The 22,116-nt window shown below is 47.6% G+C and overlaps 1 protein-coding gene across 1 annotated transcript; it reads right to left on the bottom strand.

Annotated features, from left to right (window-relative positions):
- Nucleotides 1-17,846: 17,846 nt before the first annotated feature.
- Nucleotides 17,847-19,009, bottom strand: LOC127294391 (uncharacterized). Its single transcript, XM_051324197.2, has 3 exons — nucleotides 18,461-19,009; nucleotides 18,244-18,321; nucleotides 17,847-18,091 (listed from the first exon to the last, which is right to left on the bottom strand). The coding sequence occupies exons 1-3, from the start codon at nucleotides 18,857-18,859 to the stop codon at nucleotides 17,972-17,974; spliced, it is 597 nt and encodes a 198-aa protein (XP_051180157.1). The 5' UTR covers nucleotides 18,860-19,009; the 3' UTR covers nucleotides 17,847-17,971.
- Between the last annotated feature and the right edge of the window lie 3,107 nt (nucleotides 19,010-22,116).

Below are 22,116 nucleotides of genomic sequence, written 5' to 3'. Positions count from 1 at the left end.
TCAAGCTATGCATCGTCAACCGAGTCAGGAGAAGAAGAAACCTCGGCGACACGTTACGTCAGCACCAGAACAAGAGAGAAACTCGCCAAGATCTTCAACGACATGTCGTTTGAGTCATCTGCGGACTCATATATAAGCGATGGCTCAAGCGATGTCGACAGTTATGACTTTATCGACAAATCTATCACAGTGGGCAAGGTCTTCATCAATCTCAACGATGATGTCACCAAACCCAACGTAGATCTGAGTACAAAGTATCATCAGATTTACGCCATTGAAGATCAAGAGGAGACATCCGAGGCTTTCGACAGTCTGGGAAATCCATACGTCGATCCCTCTAATCTGCGGCAAGGCCTGGGCAACAAATACGTCGGGCCAGAGCCGCGAGATAGAGTTCAACTTTCACAAGCAGCATGGGACAGAGCCGCGAGAGCTATGAACGGCACAGAACCAATGGCTACCACGGCCACACCAGAAGAACTGCAAGCATATCAATATAGGCTAGCACGAGCTGCCAGGGAATTGGAAAAACAGCCTGAGTTGAACAGAGAAAGGAGGCAGCTTCTGCATCCAGCAGAAGAAGGGCAGATTTAAGTCGACAATCTAGAACTACGGGTGATAGCCATCGGGAGGCGCGGAACAGAGCAAGATCAAGGCTGCAACACATACCCGAAGCAGAAAGAGAGCACTTGGTCCAGAACCTCGACATGTCCTTCATGTCGATAGATACAAGAGGAAACATCATCCCTAAGACACCAGAGGCTGGGTATATGGCGACACATGCTTTTATCCTTGCGTCTAAACCACCTCCAGGTGATCCAAGGGAAACATTGTACAATATGGCGGTAGCAGGAGTTGGAGCTATGGGGACAGCGTTTGTATCACCGCCTCCCGAAGGAGCGGCAAGGCAAAATAGTCCACGACCTGCAGCAGCAGCAGCGGCAGCACCTGAAGGGCCAAGTGGAGCAAGAGACACAGCAGCACAGGCAAGAGTCGACAGAGCGCGGCAAAGCAGAAGGGATCATCGGCAATCTCCGGAATTGACCGACGAAGATATGTGTGGCTTGCCATGCTTTACGAGGAGAGTCCGGAAAACTCGAGTCCCCTCAGGATTCAAGTTACCCGATAATTTCAAGAAGTTCGACGGCCTTCAAGATCCAGAGGATTGGCTAGTCGACTATCTGGAGACGGTGAAGCTCACAGGAGGAACTAGGGCAACAGCCATGCAAAGTATCCAGGTGCATTTGAGCGGAGCCGCACGATCTTGGATAAAGAAACTCGCTCCAGGATCCATCGACAGCTGGGAAAGTTTCGAGGATGTGTTCGTCAAGAACTTTAGATCCACGTGCAAAAAACCCGCGTCGTTAGAGGAGTTGAGAGCGTGTCGACAAAAGCCAGATGAGCCAATGAGGAAGTACATCCAGAGGTGGAATATCATTAAAAACTCGGCAGAAAATATATCTGACGAGAGAGCAATAGATGCGTTTGTCGCAGGAGTCAGGCGTGGAGATTTCGTCGAAGACTTGGGAAGGACCAATCCAAAGACAGTATCCGCGTTAATGGAGATAGCAAATAAATGGGCAGATGGAGAAGACGCTGTCCACAACAAACGACACAGGTCGCCAGAGGAGGACCGCGGTCGAAACTATCAACCGAGGCGAAGATTTCCTCGGACGTACCAGAACTACGACGCTCCAGGACAAATTTCGGCAGGTTTTCGGACAAATACAGGAGGAAGCAACAGAGATGATTACCAGAGAAGTAGTGAGCAGCGAGGTGATAACATGGATGATTCACGCAACAGGCAAAATAGCGGGCCTAGGTTCCCAAGACCTTTCGTGTCCCCTGAGGAGATGATGAACGGACCGTGCCAGATGCATTTTTTCCTCGACAGCAACGGAAAAAGACAGTCAGGGCACCTGCAGAAGGATTGTCGAAATTTTCAAGCAATGTTGCGGTATGCAGAGAACGCTAATGCGCGGGCAGCACAGAGAAATCCTCGAGAACCCAGAAGCGAGATTCACTTGCCGCCTCCTCCCGCGATTACAGACGACAATCGGCATCAGCTCAGAATAGCGGCAGCACCTGCACCACCACCTTATGTTGATCCTAATTCCAATGGAGCAGTGTTGATGATTCAGAAGGGAAGGCCGTCCAATAGAGCTCAGAAAGTAATCTCACGACAGGTGTTTATGGCAGAGAAAATGCCTCCACCAACAGTTGAGTACCTTAATTGGTCAGGACAAGATATCGGCTTCACAATAGCAGATCATCCGCAGCAAGTTCCTCGACCAGGGCAGTCAGCACTTATTCTGCCAGCAGTTATCGCGGGATTTGATGTCTCTCGAGTGTTCATAGACGGCGGCAGCAGCTTAAACCTTATGTATGCAGATACATTGAGGAAGATGAACATATCCTTAGCAAACTTGAAACCAACAGACACAAGGTTCCACGGCATCACACCGGAGAAACCAAGTTATCCATTGGGAAAGATCAATCTCGACGTTCAGTTTGGGACCCGAGAAAATTATAGAATCGAGAGGCTCGAGTTTGAAGTCGTGGATTTTCCGTCGCAATATCACGCTCTGTTGGGACGACCAGCATATGCTAGATTTATGGCAGTGCCACATTATACATACTTGCTGTGGAGGTTGCCTGGACCAAAGGGACCAATCACAGTTAAAGGAAGCTTTGCCTTAGCCGATAAGTGCGACAAGGATTTCCACCGGTTGTCAGAAACCTTCGGGATGCAAGCTGAGTACTTGGCGTCAAAAAGCATGACTGATTACGACGTCTTGCCCGTACGTTGGAAGGCCAAACAAAGAATCAACTTTCGCATCGAGAAAAATTCAAAAGAGGTGCAGATTCACCCGACAGACCCAAAAAAGACGACATCTATCGCAAACGACATGGATATCGCATAGGAAAGCGCGCTCGTCGAGTTCCTCCGTGAGCACTGGAAAATCTTCGCATGGTGTCCAGCTGACATGCCAGGAGTACCTGGGATCTTGCCGAGCTCCACCTATAGTTGGATCCACTAGCGAGACCAATCAAACAACCTTTGCGGCGTTTTGAACCAAACCGCAAAGCCATGCTGTCAGAAATTAATCGACTACAAGAAGCTGGTTTTATCAAAGAGATATTCACAGAAGCCACATGGGTAGCAAATCCTGTGCTGGTGCCGAAGAAAAACACTAAGGTCCTTCGCATGTGCGTCGACTTTACGTGTGTCAATAAACATTGTCCAAAGGATCACTTTCCCCTCCCGAGGATCGATCAAATTATCGACTCCACGGCTGGATGTGAACGTCTTTCCTTCCTGGATGCATATTCTGGTTATAACCAGATCAGATTGAAAGAAGAAGATGAAGTAAAGACCGCGTTTATTACACCTTACGGCGTGTTTTGCTACAGAACAATGCCCTTTGGTCTAAAAAATGCGGGAGCAACATATCAAAGGATGATGCAGAAGTGTTTGGCGACACAGATCGGGAAGAATGTGCAAGTATACATTGATGATGTCGTCATAACATCAAAAAAGGGGGCAACGCTGATCGAGGATCTCAAGGAAACCTTCGACAACCTTGATAAGTTCTGCCTCAAACTGAACACAACGAAGTGTTCCTTTGGCGTCCCAGCAGGAGAACTTTTGGGGTTTCTAGTCTCAGCAAGAGGGATTGAAGCAAATCCCGACAAAATACAGGCTATCGTAACAATGAGGAAGCCAACAAAGTTGAAGGAGATACAACAGCTAACGGGGCGAGTCGCAGCTTTGAGCAGATTCGTCGCTAGGCTGGGAGAAAAGGCACTGCCGTTCTACGCTTTGATAAAACAAGGAGATAAATTCCAGTGGAACGAAGAAGCCGACAGAGCTTTCGAGGATTTGAAGCGCACAATTTCGACACCGCCAATTCTGGTGGCACCAAAAGAAAGGGAACCCCTCCTACTATATATCGCAGCCACACCCCAAGTGGTGAGCACGGTGCTAGTTGTCGAAAGGGAAGAAGAAGGAAAACTCCACGGCGTGCAGAGGCCAGTATACTTCGTCAGCGAAGTTTTATCGCCATCAAAACAAAGGTATCCGCAGTACCAAAAGATAGCATATGGAGTATTCACGACAGCACGAAAATTGCGCCACTATTTTTCGGCACATCCGATCATAGTGGTCAATGAAGCTCCCTTGTCAAATATACTGAACAACCCAGAAGCTACGGGTCGTGTCTCCCTTTGGGGAATAGAACTTTCCCCTCGGGACATCACGTATGAAAAAAGAAAAGCAATAAAATCGCAAATACTGCCGGACTTCATCGCAGAGTGGATGGAGTTGCAAAATACAGGACCTCCAGATTTATCGAGAACTTGGACCATGAACTTCGACGGGTCCAAAAGACTGGAAGGAGCTGGCGCAGGAGTAGTACTCATATCACCTGAAGGCGACAAGTTGAAGTACATCCTTCGGATGACGTTCCCTAACGCATCTAATAATGAAGCAGAATATGAGGCTCTCATACACGGAATGAAGATGGCGAAAGCCTGCGGAGCAACTCGACTAAAAATCTTTGGCGACTCACAGCTGGTGGCACAGCAAGTTATGAACCAATGTGACGCAGTCAATGATAGCATGATGGCATACAAGGAGGTATACAACGAACTCGAGAAGTTGTTCGATGGATGCGAAGTAAACCATATTAGCAGATTGAGCAACGACGAAGCCGATGTTCTTGCAAACATCGGGTCGCAATGCCTTGCAGTCCCGCCAGGTGTATTCTGGGAAGAAATAACAGAGAGATCCACTAAGTCGACAAAATCAAAAAAGAAGGAGAAGAAACCCTCGGGGGCTACCAAGGAAAAGCAAGAGGACGAAGAAGAAGATCATGACCTGGTCATGGTGATACAGATACCGTGGATGCAGCCGTACATATCATACATCCTGAGGAAAGAAATACCCGACGATCCAGTTGAGGCAAGGCGAGTAATTCGACGCTCCAAAGCTTTCACGGTGGTCAAGGGAGAATTGTATAAGCGAAGTATTTCAGGCGTCTTGCAAAGGTGCGTCACACCAGAAGAAGGAAGAATAATTCTGAAGGATGTACACGAGGGAATATGTGGCCACCACGCAAGTAGTCGAGCTATCGCAGCCAAAGTTTTTCGGGCAGGATTCTACTGGTTGACAGCAATCGAGGACGCCAAGGACATAGTAAGAACTTGCGACGCGTGTCAAAGGTTTGCCGCAAAACCTCACTCTCCAGCAGCAGAGCTAGCACCAATACCATTGTCATGGCCCTTTGCTCAATGGGGACTTGATATGGTGGGTAAGTTACACAAATCCTGGCCAGGAGGAAAGGAGTACATGCTAGTAGCTGTCGATAAGTTTACAAAGTGGATAGAAGCGAAGCCGATAAATTCACCAGATGGAGCATCCGCAGTAAAATTCGTAAAAGGCCTCGTCTTCAGATTTGGAGTGCCCCATAGCATCGTCACAGACAACGGCAGTAACTTCACATCCCATGAATTCAAAGATTATTGCGAAGAGGTGGGTATCAAGCTGAACTTTGCGTCAGTTGCACATCCTCAAACCAATGGGCAAGTCGAGAAAGCCAATGGTATCATTTGCAATGGCATCAAGAAGCGCTTGTTAGGACCATTGGAAAAAGCTCGACATACCTGGCCAGAAGAACTACCAAGCGTGTTGTGGAGCATCCGAACAACACCAAACACGGCAACGCAGGAAACTCCGTTTTTTCTGGTTCATGGAGCAGAAGCAGTACTACCAATCGAGATAGAGCACAACTCTCCACGTGTCGCTGAATATGATGAAGAAATATCGAGAAGAGCGCTAGAGGACGACGTCGACGCACTTGATGAAGCTCGAGATGAAGTATTATCTCGGGTAACCAAATATCAACAGGACTTGAAGAATTACCACAGTCGACGTTTGCGGCCAAGATCTTTTCAGGTGGGCGACCTAGTTCTTCGGCTCACGCAAAAAAGTCATGAAAAACTCGAGTCACCGTGGCTTGGCCCTTACATCGTCACGGAAGTAATCGGAGGAGGAGCATATAGGATAAAGGACAAGAAGACAGGGGTGGAGGAGCCAAACCCCTGGAATGTGGCGCAACTTAGGCGGTTCTACGCCTAGAGTCGAAATATAGTCCTTGTAAAACTTCAATGTACTGAAACGCTCGCGAGTTTTCAGACGCACTCTTTTCCTTTTTCGGGGCACCGAGTGGGGCCGGAGAAGGTTTTTAATGAGGCGGGCTCGCGGTGCTGCAATATAATAAAGATAGTGACAGTATAACTTTTCTTCTTTATCGACATGACCAAAATCTTTGCTCCGACGAATTTCAATATAGTTCATCGGCAAAAGAAAAACCTTGCCTTGGTATTCAAATACCTCGTGAGTCAATAAAAATACAAAATAGTACTCAATAAAAAGCTCGGGGGCTCATATTCACCTTAAATATATAAATGCCTTGGTTCAAAACCTCGCAAATATACAAATATAGTAAAGAGTCACCGAAACACTCGGGGGCTAGACAAACAGAGAAATATAATGATTGCTTTACAATATAGTCATGGATGACAAAGAAGAAATATCTACAAGAAGAAAATAACTAGTCTTGATTCAGTATGTCATCAAGAGTAACTCTGTTTTCCTCAGGAGCAGCACCAAGAAAATCGGCATAATGGCCATCGGCAAAAAAGTCGGCATCCATCCGAAGCAGGTCCTCAATCATTTCTTCGGCTATGGGCGTAACCTTCGTGTTAATCCTGTCAACACCAACTCTCCGACGTTTTACCTTTTGGTGAACCTTCTCGACAACCTGGGTAAGGTCAAGTTTCGAGTGGCAGATCTGGAGCATGATAAGAGCAAATCTGGCGCCAGCTACTAGTTGAGCTTTGACAAAATCATGGATACTGCGAGCATCCTTAAACCTTTCCATCAATTCAGGAAGAGTTTTTGGTTGGACGTTCCGAGGAAACATGGAGTTGTAAACCATGGACAAGGTCTTGGTACAGAAGTCAAGGAAATCGCGAGTTTGAGAGGTGCGATCTTGAAATCTGACAATTTGGCGGGTCCTCTCCGGGGTAGCCCAAAACAAAGAACCATGGTCCAGGGAAAGATTAACAAGGAGGTTTGTCCTAGCACTCACTCTCTCTTCCTCGGCAGCAGCATCAGTAAAGGCACCTATCAAAACAGAGAAGTGGAAACCTTTAAGAGACAATAGCATGAAGATGAAAGATATCAGAGGATGAAACAGGCATACCCGACATATCTGCACTGGCTTCATTCATTAATTCGAGCATGAAATTTTCTCGAGTAGTCGCCTTTTCAGCCTCGGAAGCAGCAAATTCCTTGGCAGCCACGGCTTCGCGAGCTTGCTGGAGAGCAACTTTTTCGGCTTCAGATGACTTGCGAGATTGTTCCACCATCACAAGTGTTTGCTTCTTTGCATACTGAAGCTGCTGTCGAAGTTCGTCCAGTTCTTGCGACAAGGTATCGTCGACAGGTGCAGTATCAGTAGAAGCTCTCCTCGCGTAAGAAGAAGAAGGCGACACATTGGAAGGAGCGGAAGTTGGAGTATAGTTATCAAATATCAACTGAAATATAAACAGGATAAAATCAAACGACAAGCAAAGATAGAATTTTTCATTAATCTCTTGGAATAATTACAAGGGCATTACAGTGGAGCTAAGGAAATACGTGTCGCTAAACGACTACTTTGGCGACAAAAGCAAAAAAAAAAACAAACAAAGAAAAACAGAGGCATGCAACTAGACCTCCGGCCTTGACGAGCTAGGAGTCGACGCTGGCTTAATCCCGAGATAGGCCAAGATCTTCTTCGTGTTGGGCTTGGCCGCCTTGATCAGCGACTTCCACCTTGATTGTTCTATTTGCTCGGTGTCGCCAACTTTCATCCAGTCGATAGTCTGTCGACTGTCAGCAACCAAGGCGACAGTGTTTTCAACGGCAACCTTCATATTCTCTTGGCGCATCTTCAGTCCAAGGTCTTCCGGTGTATTGAACATCTTGGCAAGGTTGAGGAAAGTCGCAGGCTCCTCCTTCTTCGGGAAGAAGTAGGGGAACAATGCCGACAATACTGCGTTAGCATTCGATACACCTTCACGAATCTCGGACCCATGAAGCTCTAGATAGGAAAGTGCGTCAAGGACCGGATCATCGACAGGATTCGTCAGGTCAAAATCCTGGTTTGTTTGGACTGTCAAGGAAACAAAGTATTAGTGAAAAGACAAGAAACAAAGATTCTCCTAAAAAGAGAAGGGAGCAGTAAAATTACCGAAAGTACGGCGACTCTGAGTCTTCAGGCGCTTGAGGATTCCTTCTTCACGAGAAGCTTGCGCAGCTTTGTGCTCATCTAAAGCAGCTGTAGCATCCTTAAGCTTTTTCTGCAGTTCCTCGACACCAGCAGCTTTCGCCTTGGCTTCATCAGCTTCGGTCTTGGCTTTGCTAGCAGCGAGGTCCGCTTTCTTGCGAGCCGCCTCACTTTGCTCAAGTTTTCGAGAAAGTACGTCGGCGCGTTCGTTAGCCTCTGCAAGTTTCTCTGACGAGATATGAAAAAAAGAGAGAAGAAAGATCAAAAATCGCGACAAGCAACAGGAGTAAAGAATCAAGGAAAAACAGCAAGTACAAAAGTCGTTACCTTCGGCTCTATTAGCATATTCACGGTACCCAATAAATTGGGAACCGATGCGGAGAAGATCCTTGATCATAGGCTGTTCAACGTGAACACAGAAAGAAAAACATCGGCATGAAAAAGAGAAAAGGTGTGAAAAAACAAAATAAGGAAAATATAGATGTCGACAAGCTTACATCATCTAGGAGCAGAGTCGACGAACTGCCCAACTGAGGGGCAGGTTCAATAATCTTTTCAACCCTTGCCCTTTTCGGTGAAGGGGCAAGGGGGCTTGATGGCGGAGTAGTGGTGACGACGTTTTGTTGAGGAGGCGAGGTTTCTTCTCCTTCAACTAGCGTGTCTGAGGCAAGAACAGTACGTGACGTGCTTGTCCCAGGAGCCACGTCAGTAATTGGAACTTCCTCCTCGTCATCACTATTAATCAAAAAATCGGCAGCATAAAAAGCAAGACAAGATAAATATTTCGAGTACAAAAATAGAGAGAAATAAAGACGACTTACGAGCTGACGAGGGATTCAACATAAGGATCGTAAGCTGCCTTCGGATGAGAAGGAACAACTTCTTCAGCCTTAGAGGTGCCAGAATCTTCAACATCAGTCCTTTTCCTTTTGTTCTTTGGAGAAACAGCAGGAGGAAGGGATTGCGTCGATTCACTGGCTTCAGACTCAACTTCTTTTTCATGAGAAGCCGCAGATTTGTGAGAACCCGCGACTTCACTTTCACGAATAGAAGAACCTTGAGTATCTTCGGCAACGATGGCCTGCTCTTCGACTTCTCCACCCTCCGGAAGAGGAGGAAGGGAAGTCATGGTAGGATGGTTCTGTAAAAAATAGTGACCAGAAGGAAAATTAAAAGAGATGACAATATAATGAGATGCAGAGAAAGTGCAAAACAAGGTAAAAACTCGGCAAGACAAAATACCTCGGGGAGTGGATTGGCGGCGCTGTACGGTTCCACGCGACAAGAGGAAGGAATTGGGTCTTTACCCAGGCGAGAAAGTCTTCGAATCAACTTCTCCAAGTCCTTGGTGGAAAGATCACCGGAGATTCTGTTGGCGTCATTTTTACCAGAATACGTCCAAAGGGGATTTTTGCGAGCTTGAAGAGGCTGCACTCTAATCCTAAGGAAATAGGCAGTGATTTGAACACCAGACAGCTCTTTGCCTCGAGTGTTTTGAAGCTGGCGAATACGAGACATGAGCGCCTCTGTCGCCTTTTTCTCTTCCTCGGAAGCTTCGGCATCCCAGGAGCGGCGGCGCTGAATTTTGGCACTTCCGTCGAAAGGAACTATGTTGTGCTCAACGGAGTTGGCGCTTTCTTCGTGAATGTAGAGCCACTTTTTGCGCCATCCTTGGACAGAATCAGGAAATTTGACGTCGAAATAGTCGACATCAGTGCGAACACAGATAACAACGCCACCTATGTTATAAGTGACGTTGTGGGAGCCATTGCGGCGGAGGCAGAAGATGCGTTTCCACAGAGCCCAATTGGGAGGGATTCCGAGGAAGCATTCGCAAAGTGTGATGAAAATAGAAATGTGAAGGATGGAATTGGGAGTCAATTGGTGCAATTGAATCCCATAAACAAAAAGAAGACCGCGGAGGAAATCGTGGATTGGGGTCGAGAGGCCGCGGATGAGATGATCAACAAAACTAACCCGATACTCCATTGGAGGCTTGGGGTAGCTTTCTTCGCTAGGGAAGCGGATGGCGTCCTCCTTCTTCATGAGGCCAAGCCTCTTCAGCATGTTGGTGTCTTGGTTGGAGATTTTAGATCTCTCCCACTCAAGATCCTCGGCGGCCATCTTGGATTCCGGAGTGCTGTGGTGAGTCAGACGCGCGCGCGGTGGCATCAACGGCAATGACAGAGCAATGTGTGTGAGTGCGGAAGATCAGAGAAAGATTGGGCGCAGGAGAAGTTTTGCGAAGAGGAACAGGTGAGCGGCGCAAGCGAGGGGATGAACGGAGGTTGAAGAAAGGTTTATATAAGAATCGGGTGAAGCAGTGTACCGTTGGATGAATAAATCGTGTGGTGAGAATAGATCTTCTAGATACAAGGGTAAAAAGGTATTTTTACTGAGATAGGCGTTACTGTACGTGCGCCAGAAAAAGCGGAGGACGTGTGTCCCCCACTTGCACGACGTGTCAACGTGGTGGAAGCAATGGACCCACAGGGCAGAAAAATCACGACTATTCGAGAAGGATGAAGTAAATTTGGTTAAGGGAAGCATGTCGACAAGAAAAGTTAAAGAAGAGTGGCGACAGGAAGAATTATTCAATACTTCGGGAGCCTTTGATCAAAAACAAGTTTTTCCCCAAATGCTCGGGGGCTACTCCGACAAAAAGTACAATTTCGACTATGGCAATATAGAAATTGCGGGAGCCTACAACCAAGCACAAGTTCTTGGTTGTAGCCTCGGGGGCTACTCCCATCGGGAGCGCTGTTCGCGCACCCGAGAGATAAAAAAGAGAGAAGAAGAAAAAGATCATATTGGGAAATAATGACAATATAGTGACAAGGTGGACTAAAATGTTAAGCCTACAACCAAGCACAAGTTCTTGGTTGTAGCCTCGGGGGCTACTCCCATCGGGAACGCTGTTCGCGTGCCCGATGAAATTAACAAAGGAAAAATAGAAAAGCAAGAGAGTATATTTCGAGTTATAATTAACTCTACATATACTCCCATCGGGAGAGCAATATAAGTCATATTTGACTCGATAAAATGTGCCATTCCAACAGCCGGAAAAGCACTCGACAATATATTCTCAGAACGCCGAAGTTGCGATCAATTTCTGAATGCCGCAAATTTGCGAAGGTAAGACCCCAGATCCGTTCTGATGGGCGTGGCATCGCCAAAGACTGCGCTCTGCTACCTTTATCCGTATCAACAGATACGAAGAAAAATCCTAACGGACGCGTTAGGTACCCGATAAAATCGACTGGGACTCGACAGAATGGTAAGACCTTAAGCGGCACCTGTCGAAGTTTACACCAGTATCCCGAGATCATGTCCAGGGACGTGATTTTGAAGTAGGTTTTTGCGGATTGCCACTAGAGCAGTTAACTAGTACCTGATCCGTCAGATGAACTAGCCCCAACTACCATTATCCCTGTACAATATAGAATTTTATGTGAAAAAGTATAAAAAAGTTAAAGCTTCCGAATAAAAATAAACAGTGGAGATTTTCCCTGATTCTACGATTCAAGCAAAATCTCGGGGGCTACTGACATAGGCATCCCAAATGGGCCTGCCGAAGATGGTACCCGGGGTTTACTGGAGGCCCAATACCCGAAGAGTAAGAAGATTCGGAAGCCCAAGATTTACTAAGGAAAGATAGAGTTGTAATAGGAAGTGTTGTTTGTAATCTGGCGGGATGAGTTAGAAACCGTCCCGGACTCTGTAAACTTGTATAGCATGAATCCCTCGGCTCCACCTCCTATATAAAGGGGGAGTCGAGGGACGAAGAATCAATCGAATCATTATCTGCAAACCCTAGTTTTCATATTCGTCGAGTACTTTCCGGCTGAAACCTTCGAGATCTACTTACCCTCTACTTCCAACTAAACCCTAGCCTACAATCCATAGGCATTGACAAGTTGATACCTTGTCAGCCAGTATACCTGAATTCTGCCTCGGACGGTAGCGACCAGACAGATCGCATACCATCCCGGAGCGCGCGGGCAAGTGTGCATCGAACCATGCAATGATGAGCGTCCTCGTCCTCCACTCCACAGACCGCGCAGGTTGGCAAAATCCGTGGGATACGCCGATGCAGACTCGAGGCAACAGCCAGGGAGTCAGTGGCGAGGCGCCACGCGAAGACTCTGATTTTTTGCGGTACGGGCGTCTTCCAGACCAGGTTCCAAATACTACGCTCCCCATGCGGCTCTGAGCTGCACTGTCCCCTACGCAGAGCGTCCGTCTTTGGCTGCATACCCAGCCGATATGCGCTGCGTACAGTAAACAGACCAGAGGCCTCTGGGAGCCATGCCACGAAGTCGTCCGTCCGCCGCTGGGGCAATTTAAGCTGAAGTATAGCATCCGCATCGTTCGGAAGGCAATATTCCCGAATAGTAGCTTCATCCCATGTGTTTGTCGCCGGGTCAATAAACTGGGAGACCCATTTCAGTCTGCACCGCTGTTTCATCCCTGCTAACTTCATATGCCCAGCCCTCGGTAACCAATTATCCCGCCAGATTTTCACCATGGAGCCTGATCCGATCCGCCAGATGGCCCCCTGTTTCAGTAGCTCCAACCCATGCATGACACCCTTCCAGGTTGCCGAGACATCCTTGATAAAAGTAGTGTCAAGAAGGTGGCCCGATGGGTAATATTTCGCCTTAAGAAGACGTGCACAAGGACTGTCCGGGTATTGCAGTAGTCGCCAAGACTGTCGAGCGAGAAGAGCCTGGTTGTATACTCGGAAATCACGGAAGCCCATACCACCATTCAGTTTGGGTTGGGTCAGCTTGTCCCAAGAGAGCCAATGCATGCGTCTCCGCTCATGTTCATCACCCCAATGAAAATCTCGGATCAACTGGTTCAGTTCTTCCACTAGGCCAACAGGGAATTGGAACACACTCATGGCATAAACAGGCAGGGCTTGCAGTATGGCTTTTATTAGAACCTCCTTCCCTCCACTTGATAGATATTTCTCCACCCAATCACTCAACCGCTTCTGGAAACGCTCCTTGAGGGTTTTAAATTTCCCTTTACGCATTTGGCCTTCTGGAACAGGGAGGCCAAGGTACTTTTCTTCAAAGCTCTCCGTGTCATAGTGTAAAATTTGCTTGATTTCCTCTTGCACGTGCACAGAGACTTGGCGACCATACATGATTGAGCACTTACCCAAGCTAACAAGCTGTCCCGTGGCCTTCTCATAACGATCAAGAATGTCCTTCACGACCCTGGCTTGTTGGACCGATCCCTCGAAGAAGAGGAGGCTATCGTCCGCGAAGAGAAGATGCGACATGCCCGGGGCACACCGGCAGATTTTGAGATCATTTAAACGTCCAAGCTCCACCTCCCGCTGCACCAGACGAGAGAGGCCATCAGCGACAAACAAGAACAAATATGGTGAGAGAGGATCGCCTTGGCGTAGCCCGCGGGTAGGCGTGAAGGTGTCCAACGCATGTCCATTGAGACGAACCGAATACCGCACGGTGGTAACACACTGCATAATCCACCGTATCCATGTACTATGAAAGCCCAGTTTCGTCATTACACCTTCCAAAAAGCGCCAGTCCACGCGGTCATAAGCCTTAGCCATATCCAACTTATAAGCACAAAATTTCGACCGCTCTTTGGAGTTACTCTGAATTGCATGAAAACACTCGAAGGCCATGAAGGCATTATCGGTAATAAGCCTGCCTGGGATGAACGCACTTTGCATCGGAGAGATAATGTCCTGAAGAAGAGGCCGGAGACGGTTCACCAAGCATTTGGAGATGATTTTAAATACAACATTGCATAAGCTTATAGGCCGGAAATCCTTGAGCTCCTCAGGGTTGTCCTTTTTAGGAATAAGTACAATTGCTGTCTCATTGACTTCCTCAGGCAGTGTCCCAGAACTGAAGAACTCCTGTACGGCCTTGACAATGTCGTCTTTGAGGAGACCCCAGTTTCGCTGCAGAAACCGCGCAGGAAAACCGTCGGGTCCTGGAGCCTTCAAAGGGCCGATCTGAAACAAGGCGTCACTAATCTCCTTTTCCGAAAAAGGGGCACACAAGGTATCGTTCATATCAGCAGTGACGTGACGTGGGAACAGGTCTAGTAGGTCCGATGGATCAACAGCATCCTCCCTGGTATAAAGCTGCTGGAAGAAGGAGGTCGTCCTGGCTCCCATCTCCTCAGGATCATCAGTCCATGAGCCATCCTCCCGACGTAATTTAAGGATACGGTTTTTCTTCCTTCGCCATGACGCCTTCCGGTGAAAATACCGAGTGTTCCTGTCGCCCTCACGCAGCCAAGCCACTCGTGAGCGTTGCAACCACATCAACTCTTCTCTATATAGTAGCTCATCCATCTCGCATTGGAGTTGTTGCCGAGCACGCACACTGTCCTCATCCGATAACAGCAATAGGCCTTCCAGCTTCTTCCGCTTCCTTTCAATCTCCTTTGACACAGGCTTGAAATATTGTTTTCGCCAATCATACAGGGAGCCCATGACAGTGCGGAGCGAAGAACATATGTCACCTAGGTCACGTACCCCAACACGCCGTGACCATGCTTCCTCGACCGTTGCCGCAAGCGTCGGCTCCCGCTCCCACATGATTTCATATCGCCTGATAGGTGGTTTCCGTTGCGTCTCCCGCTCCTGGACCAGGGACACCAGGAGCGGACAGTGGTCCGAGCGCGATGAAACCAAATGGTGCACTCTGGCTTCAGGAAAACGCAGCGCCCAAGCTGGTGACGCCACCGCTCGGTCAAGTCGGACCTTGACATTACGGACTCCCTTCTGCTTATTGTCAAACGTCCACGGAACTCCAGTAAAACCCAAATCATATACATCACAAAAAGATAGCACACTTCGGAAATCTGTCATCTGGCGTTCAGACCGCTTCGTATTAGAGAAATGTTCAGCCTGCCACATCGCCTCGTTGAAATCACCGAGCAGCAACCATGGTTCAGAGGATTCCGATTTGATCCTGCGCAACAAGGTCCACATGTGATGTCGCTCGGATGGTTTTGGTTCACCATACACAAAGGTCCCCCTCCATCTGGCCCCAAACGGCCCACCCTGAATATGAACATCGATATGGCGGTGGCTGTAGGAAAGCAAATCAACCACCACGTCCTCAGAGTGGAAAAGAGCCAAACCTCCACCAGAACCATCACCTTTAACAGCAAAGCAGCCTTTCATCCCCAGACGGTATCGCAGGTTACGCACACGGTCCGGATGTTGTCTAGTCTCGCACAGAAAAACGAGACTGGGGTGATGTGTCTGTACTAGGCAGACAAGCTCTTGAACTGTCGGGGATTGCCCCGCCCCCCGACAGTTCCAGCCTATGATACTCATTGCTCATGTCGGGCCTCGTCTTGAGGACCCGACATGTTCTCGTTGTTCGCTGTTGATGCCTCCTCCCTTCTGAGCCGCTTTGGCTCAAGAAGAATCTCGAAACTAGACTCCCCCTGTTCATGGGCATGGGTCATCTCGAACTCAGCCGCTCTTTTCCCCAGCAGGCTATTTGCACGTAACTCCGCTCCTCCCCTATTGCCAAAGAGCTCACGGATCCTTAATTGATTTACCGTTCCCCTCCGGTTTTGATAGATCCGATAATTAACTCCGGTGACCTCGCAAAAACGCTTGGACTCCGTGTGATGGGCTGAAGGAGCAGCTTCCTTCGCAGCCCCAGAAGCCTTGACTGATGGAGAGTTTACCGACGGCTCCTGTTCCGACGCCTCCTCTGAATGTTTACTCTTCGGTGGTACTGCTTTATTTTTAGCAGCCATATCCTCCCACTGTTTCCTCAATTCACGGACCCCATCAAACGTCCGCTTCAGATTTCCAGTGGCCTCTTGCATTTTAGCTACCCGTTCCGATGCCTGAGCAGTCCCCCTGTTAGGAATAGGTGCACTCTTCACCGGTGACACATGAACTCTCAGTCTATCCTTTAAATCCCGCGCAAGCTCCTCCTGGGCTGATTTATCCGCTGCATTATTATCCTGCATGCGATCACCCTCTTCTGCAACATGTGCTGGCGGAGGCACTCGCTGATGTTGCCGAGAGCGCTCCGGGGAATGGACGCGCGAAGCAGCTGGGGAGCTGAAACCCGGCGAGCGGTCCGTACGTCCAGCGCTGCTCTCATCCTCATCATCAAAGAGCTTACGGGCAGCAGGTGGCTTTCTGCCCTTCACCGTGAACCGGCGAGCATCGAACTTCTTAAAAGGCGAGATCCTCAGTTCAGGTCCATATCGCCGGCCAGGGTGGGGTACAACCTCAAGCTTGCACTCTTTGCGAGCATGGCCAATGCGACCACAAAAGAAGCAAAAATTTGGAACTCTCTCATATCGGATGTTATGTCGTGTCACTTTATCATGCCTAGAGACAGGCAGCGTATACACCAGAGGCTGCCGAATTGGCCAGCACAGACGAACTCTCAAGAAAAGGCCACTTGCTTGCTCACCATCATCGGTGTCCACCTCCAGAACCTCTCCCAACTGTTCCAGCAAAGCTGTACCTTTCTTCCTCGTCATGAGCTTCCTTGGCAGATCATAAACCCTAATCCAGATAGGGAAAGCTAGAGGCCGAGCCTCTGCCGCGGAGACATCCCGTCCGAACGGAACGACGATCAGAGCATCGTGCCTGTGATGCCAGGTTCCTCCTTTGATGACGAATTGGTAATCCGCCTCACCATGAAAATCCAGCTGGAACAGGTTATCCCCAAGGTCCTTGTACGTCATCTTGTGCTCCGTTCGCCAGACGGATCCCAGTTCATCGAACATGGTACGAGCACTATACCGGCGGCGTGAGACATATCGCGCAAGCGCTGTCCACCTACCCGCAGCGGCGTCCAGATCGTCCTCATCCTCCCCATCGTCCTCAATTTCCACTGGCCGAACCCAGTCAACCTCCTCCAGGATCTCTTCATCCTCCCCGTCAGATGCCATCTGGTGCGAATTCACGCGCGGATCGCCGGAGTTGCCCTCCCGACGCTCTTCTGCCCTCGGAACGCTGTTATCTGCTCCCGCCGACGCCATTGGTGATGTCGATCGGTTCTGCACAGGATCTTCCCTCCCGCCTGGAGGTATATTGGCGTGTCCCGAGTCAACCTTAGTCCCTCCCGGTCGTGAACCCCGAGGAGACCTTCCGCCTGTCGGTATTGGAACCGCTGACGGTCTTCGATCCGAACTCTCCGGCCGCCGAGTTGGCTGAGAATTCATGCTACTCCCGTCGTCTCGTGGCGGCGCAGGGAAAACCCTAATCGCCCGAGAAAGACGGAGCAAAACCTTTCGCACACGATTTTCATACTACCTATTCAATTGTTCTTTAATCTAATATAATAATCTTGAAAACTACTTCGATTCTATATAGAACAAAAATATATTGTATGTTGAATCTAATAAAGTTTAGTTGTTGTTGTAGATGTTAATATATTGTCTTAAAACTTCACAAATTTGACTTGCAACAAATCTAGAACTTGAATTAATTTGTAACGGAGGGAGTATACAAGAGAAGTAACGATAAGAAAAAACACTTTGTATCGAACATTTTATAACCGTCTGATAATAGTTATGGTCTCATATCAAACAGGCCATTTGATTTCATTCACAACCATCAGAACGACAATTGAAGAAGACAGGAGGGAACAAATTCAAAAGGTGTTGACTGATGTTGTTGCCGGCGTGGCTGCTGTCCCTGGTGCCTCCAATTCTTGGGCACACGAATTCACTCCAACTTCTTCCTGTAATGATGAAGCCGTAGACGCTGAAGCCTGCAGCGTTTGAATAAAACAGTAAGGGCAGATCAAAATTTCAAAACAGCGGCGTTAATCCTAACACCGCAACAAATTGGAGCTTGTGTAAAAACACGATGGCTCAACTAAAACAATTCATTTTTGGATGGAGAATATGGGGCGGCATTTACCACTGAACCCGAATGTGAAATCGCGTCCTTTCTCTTCCTCTCCTCCTTGGATCTCAGGGACTCCACTGGAGTGTATACCTGACATACAAATGTTGCATCCCGCAAGCCATGAGAAATTCCAAAGACTAGTACAGATACAGATACAGAATCGAACCAAAGGATAGCCGTGCAGGTTCCTGCGAGCCAAGAATGTACAGAGAGAGAAAAGCATGCTCACCTCGGGCATCCCAATCAGCCGCATGAGCTCTGCAACCAGCCGCCTCTGCTCGTCGGCCCTTCGCTCCCACTCCCTGACCTCCCATCGCAGTGCCTCGTCGCGCTCGTCCAGGACCCGATCCGTCAGCTGCCTCGCCACCCGCAGCCGGCCCCGGCGCTCCCGCGCCTTCTCCAGCTCCTCCGCCAGCGACACCTCTTTCAGCTCCACCCTGCTCTCAGGCTTCTTCATGTACGACTTGACCGACGGCGGTGACGCAGGCGTCGTTGCCGCCGCCAGCCTCGTCCTGGCCTTGGTCTTCGCCTTCCCGGCGACGGCGACCAGAGGGGAGGCGACATTGGAGTCCCGTGGCTGCAGCGGCCGCCGCAGGGCGCGAGCAACGGACCTGGCCTCCGTCGCCATGGGATGATGGGAGAAGTTTCGGGTCTGTCGCGGCGGGCGGGATGGCTTGATTTGGGCACAGAGAGGGGGTGGAGGCGCTGATTAGGAACCGCATTTGAAATCGGCGTGGAGGTGGTGGGTAAAGGAGCAGTAACGGCTAGTAACTCTGACTTTCTGAGCAGCGTCCGGCGAGTTGACGGTTTTGCTCCCGGAGAACGTGGGGGCGAGGGAAGATGCCGAAGGGTAGTTTGGGTACGCGTTGCTCTTGGGTTTGAGTTTTGTGCTGCTTTCGGCGCTACAGAGTGCAGCGGAACAGCGAAATTGATGGTGCGCGCTTTCTTTGCCTGGGATCTCGGGGGGTGTATCGCGGGCTGACGTGCTCATGGAGTGTAGGGGCTGGGTGTCACACATCATGGCGGGTTCGATGGCTTTGCCAGGTTTTTGAATCTAAAGAGGCATCAGCACCCGGGTACTCCAAAAACTTGCAAAAGGGGAGTGGGGCAGCACGAACTTGTCCACCCGTTGCAGATTTCATACAAAAGAGTCCAAACTGTGCCACGCAGTATTTGGGGCTTTGCAAAAAAAAAAAAAAAAACTCTGACCAAATAGAAATATCAGAATTTCGTCTGCCGGAGGCAGCCATTCGATAATTAAGGAAACCCCTAATATCATTGTAATCAATGCAAGACACCTAGTCGGTTCCTTTGGACTCCAACGTCATCCACACCGCTTCACCCGCGCTGCCATACTCGGCGTCCCACACCTCTATTTGGACCTCACCTTAGCTGCTCCATGTCGACGATTTGGCGGTGACCCTAGCGGACGAGCCATACTTCCGTGCGTGGAAAATGGAGGCCCCGGACTACTGTGAGATATTCTTCTCAGCGCGACAATCTTGAGTCTCCTTCTTTCGTCCAAGCGATCGTTTCCCGTCGTGATCAGCTAGGGTTCATGGCCACCATGGTCAGATGATTGATGGACTTTGATTGAGTGTTAAAACCAGAGATAGGTCTGCCTTGATTCCCCTTTGGTTTTGATGTTCCGTTTTTTGCTGACAACGTCCTCACCTTATGGACTTCGGCGAGGAAGATGTCATTCAATCTGGCATGTAATTTTATCTAACCATGGTCTAGAGGATGTTGTAGTTGATGTTCAACAAGCATTTTAGGTAGGCGATGAAATCATGCAAGAATTTTTACTTGTGATGTATAACTGAATTTTGGCAGTGGCTAGATTCAAAAAAGGTGTCATATTTCATCCATCTCTGATCATGATAATTGATGTATCAATGCATGGTTACAGTTTTTATCATGTAGTATTTGTTTTAGTGTAGTCATTTGAGATAGTGATCAAGTTAGGAAATTTTTACTAGTTGTCGTGTTTGACTAAATTTTGGTGCAAATGTGTTATCTTTGTTAGCAATTTTTGCTTCATAAAGATTTGTGTGGGTACATTGTAGTTGATAATTTTGTGCAATAATTTCATGTAATTACTTATTGTGGCTAGAGTTACAAATTTTCCCGTTTCACTGTCTTTTGTGTTGCAATAGTTCTGAACATTTTCTAATTTGTTCAATATATTTACATTTTGAAGGTGGAAACCGTGATGGATTTAAAGTTGAGATTTATCACAATGGTTTCTTTTCTAGATTGCATGAGGATTTTTTGTACATTGATGGTAGTACTAATCATTTTGATAATTTCCTTGTGGACACTTGGTCAATTCTTTGCATACGGGATTGGCTGATAGGACTAGGATGTGCATAGATGAGAAGATGCAAGTGTATTGTTGTAAGCCTAGAAAAGATTTAGTGATGGCATGGTTTGTATTGAGAATGATGTTGATATTTTCTCGGTGATAGAAGTTGCCAGGGTATTTGTTGATCACACAAACTTTGTGAAGGAGCTAAGAAAGTGATGTGCTAACCAAATCCATGGTTTAGGAACATGAAGTTGATATTAAGCAGAATCTAAGTGCCGGAGGATTTGAGGATGAGTGGATGGACATGGATTTGTCAGACAGGCCTAGAACTTCAGAAAAGAAGAGGAACGACAAGGAAGATTTGGATGAGGTAGTAGATGAAGAAACTTATTCAGACTTCTATGACAGTTACTTTGATGCTGAAGATGGCGATGATGACATTTTCACCAAATGTTGAAAGAAATGTCAAGGCCAATAATGATCCTTTGGAGATTATACGAGAACGGATGATGTGGGGCTTGATAATGAGGATTCACAGTTGACAAACGAACCCCAAAAAAATGAGTTTCAATACAAGTTTAAAGTGTTCAATGCGTAAGTGGAAAAGGAGCATCTAGATTTCAAATATGGGATGATTTTTTTCAAATGTGAAGGAATTATGAGCAACAATTAAAGCTTATAGTGTGAAGGAGAGAGTGAAAAATAAGAAAGTGAGAAATGAGAATGGTAAAATACATGTTGTGTGTCTTGGAGACTGTCTAGTAGAAAATTCCTAGATCAACTAAAATAACATCTTTGCAAAAGCATTTGGACAAGCTATAGGCTAGCACTGCATCTTCTTTTGAGTGGGTTGAAGAATTGCAACCAAATTCCTGGATCAAGGCCTTCTTTATTGATCAACCTAAATGTGATATGCTACTGAACAATAGTCTTATGTATATAACAACTACATCAACGAGGTAAGAGAAATGTATATGCTATCCATGTTGGAGAATTTATTCTATAAAATTGTGGACATAACTGTGGGTAAAAATTAGGAAGCAAAAATATGGCCTGTGAGAATTTTTGCAAAAATCAAAAAGAAATTGAACAAATTGACAGAATGGTCTGCAAAATGTCCAGTAAAGAATGTTGGTGTTGGGCTATTCAAAGTTGCAAGCTCTGAGTATGAGGATGGATACTATGTTGACCTAAAAGCAAATACATGTGAGTGCAAGAGGTGGCAACTTACAGGTATACCATACCAGCATGCTATTTTTGATGGGATTCGCATGATAGAAAATAATAATAAAATACTATGAGATGCGAACGAATTCAAGATCGAATATAGAAACTAACCAAGATTCAATCTATGAAGACGCGAGAAATGAGAAATATATTAAGATCTACATACCTTTGTAGATCGCTAAGTAGAAGCATTAAGAACATCGTCGATGTAGATTTCCCCCTCGTGATCCAATCCGATCAACACCGCAACGAACGATGCCTCTAAGTTATGCACACGTCCAGAACAACACCGTCTCGTCCTTCTTGATCCATCAAGTAGGTGGAGAGGTAGATGGGATCTAATGGCCAGC

The sequence above is a fragment of the Lolium perenne genome, chromosome 1, assembly GCF_019359855.2.
Source record: "Lolium perenne isolate Kyuss_39 chromosome 1, Kyuss_2.0, whole genome shotgun sequence".
NCBI lineage: Eukaryota > Viridiplantae > Streptophyta > Magnoliopsida > Poales > Poaceae > Lolium > Lolium perenne.
Note: the sequence above shows the minus strand (reverse complement) of the source record. Positions and strands in the feature narration are given on the sequence as shown.

Coding starts and splice junctions, on each gene's coding strand:
- LOC127294391 (XM_051324197.2), bottom strand. CDS start 18,859: ATGGCGACGGAGGCCAGGTCCGTTGCTCGCGCCCTGCGGCGGCCGCTG. Junction 18,322..18,460: donor GGCTGATTGGGATGCCCGAG/GTGAGCATGCTT, acceptor TTTGTATGTCAG/GTATACACTCCAGTGGAGTC. Junction 18,092..18,243: donor TTTCACATTCGGGTTCAGTG/GTAAATGCCGCC, acceptor CAAACGCTGCAG/GCTTCAGCGTCTACGGCTTC.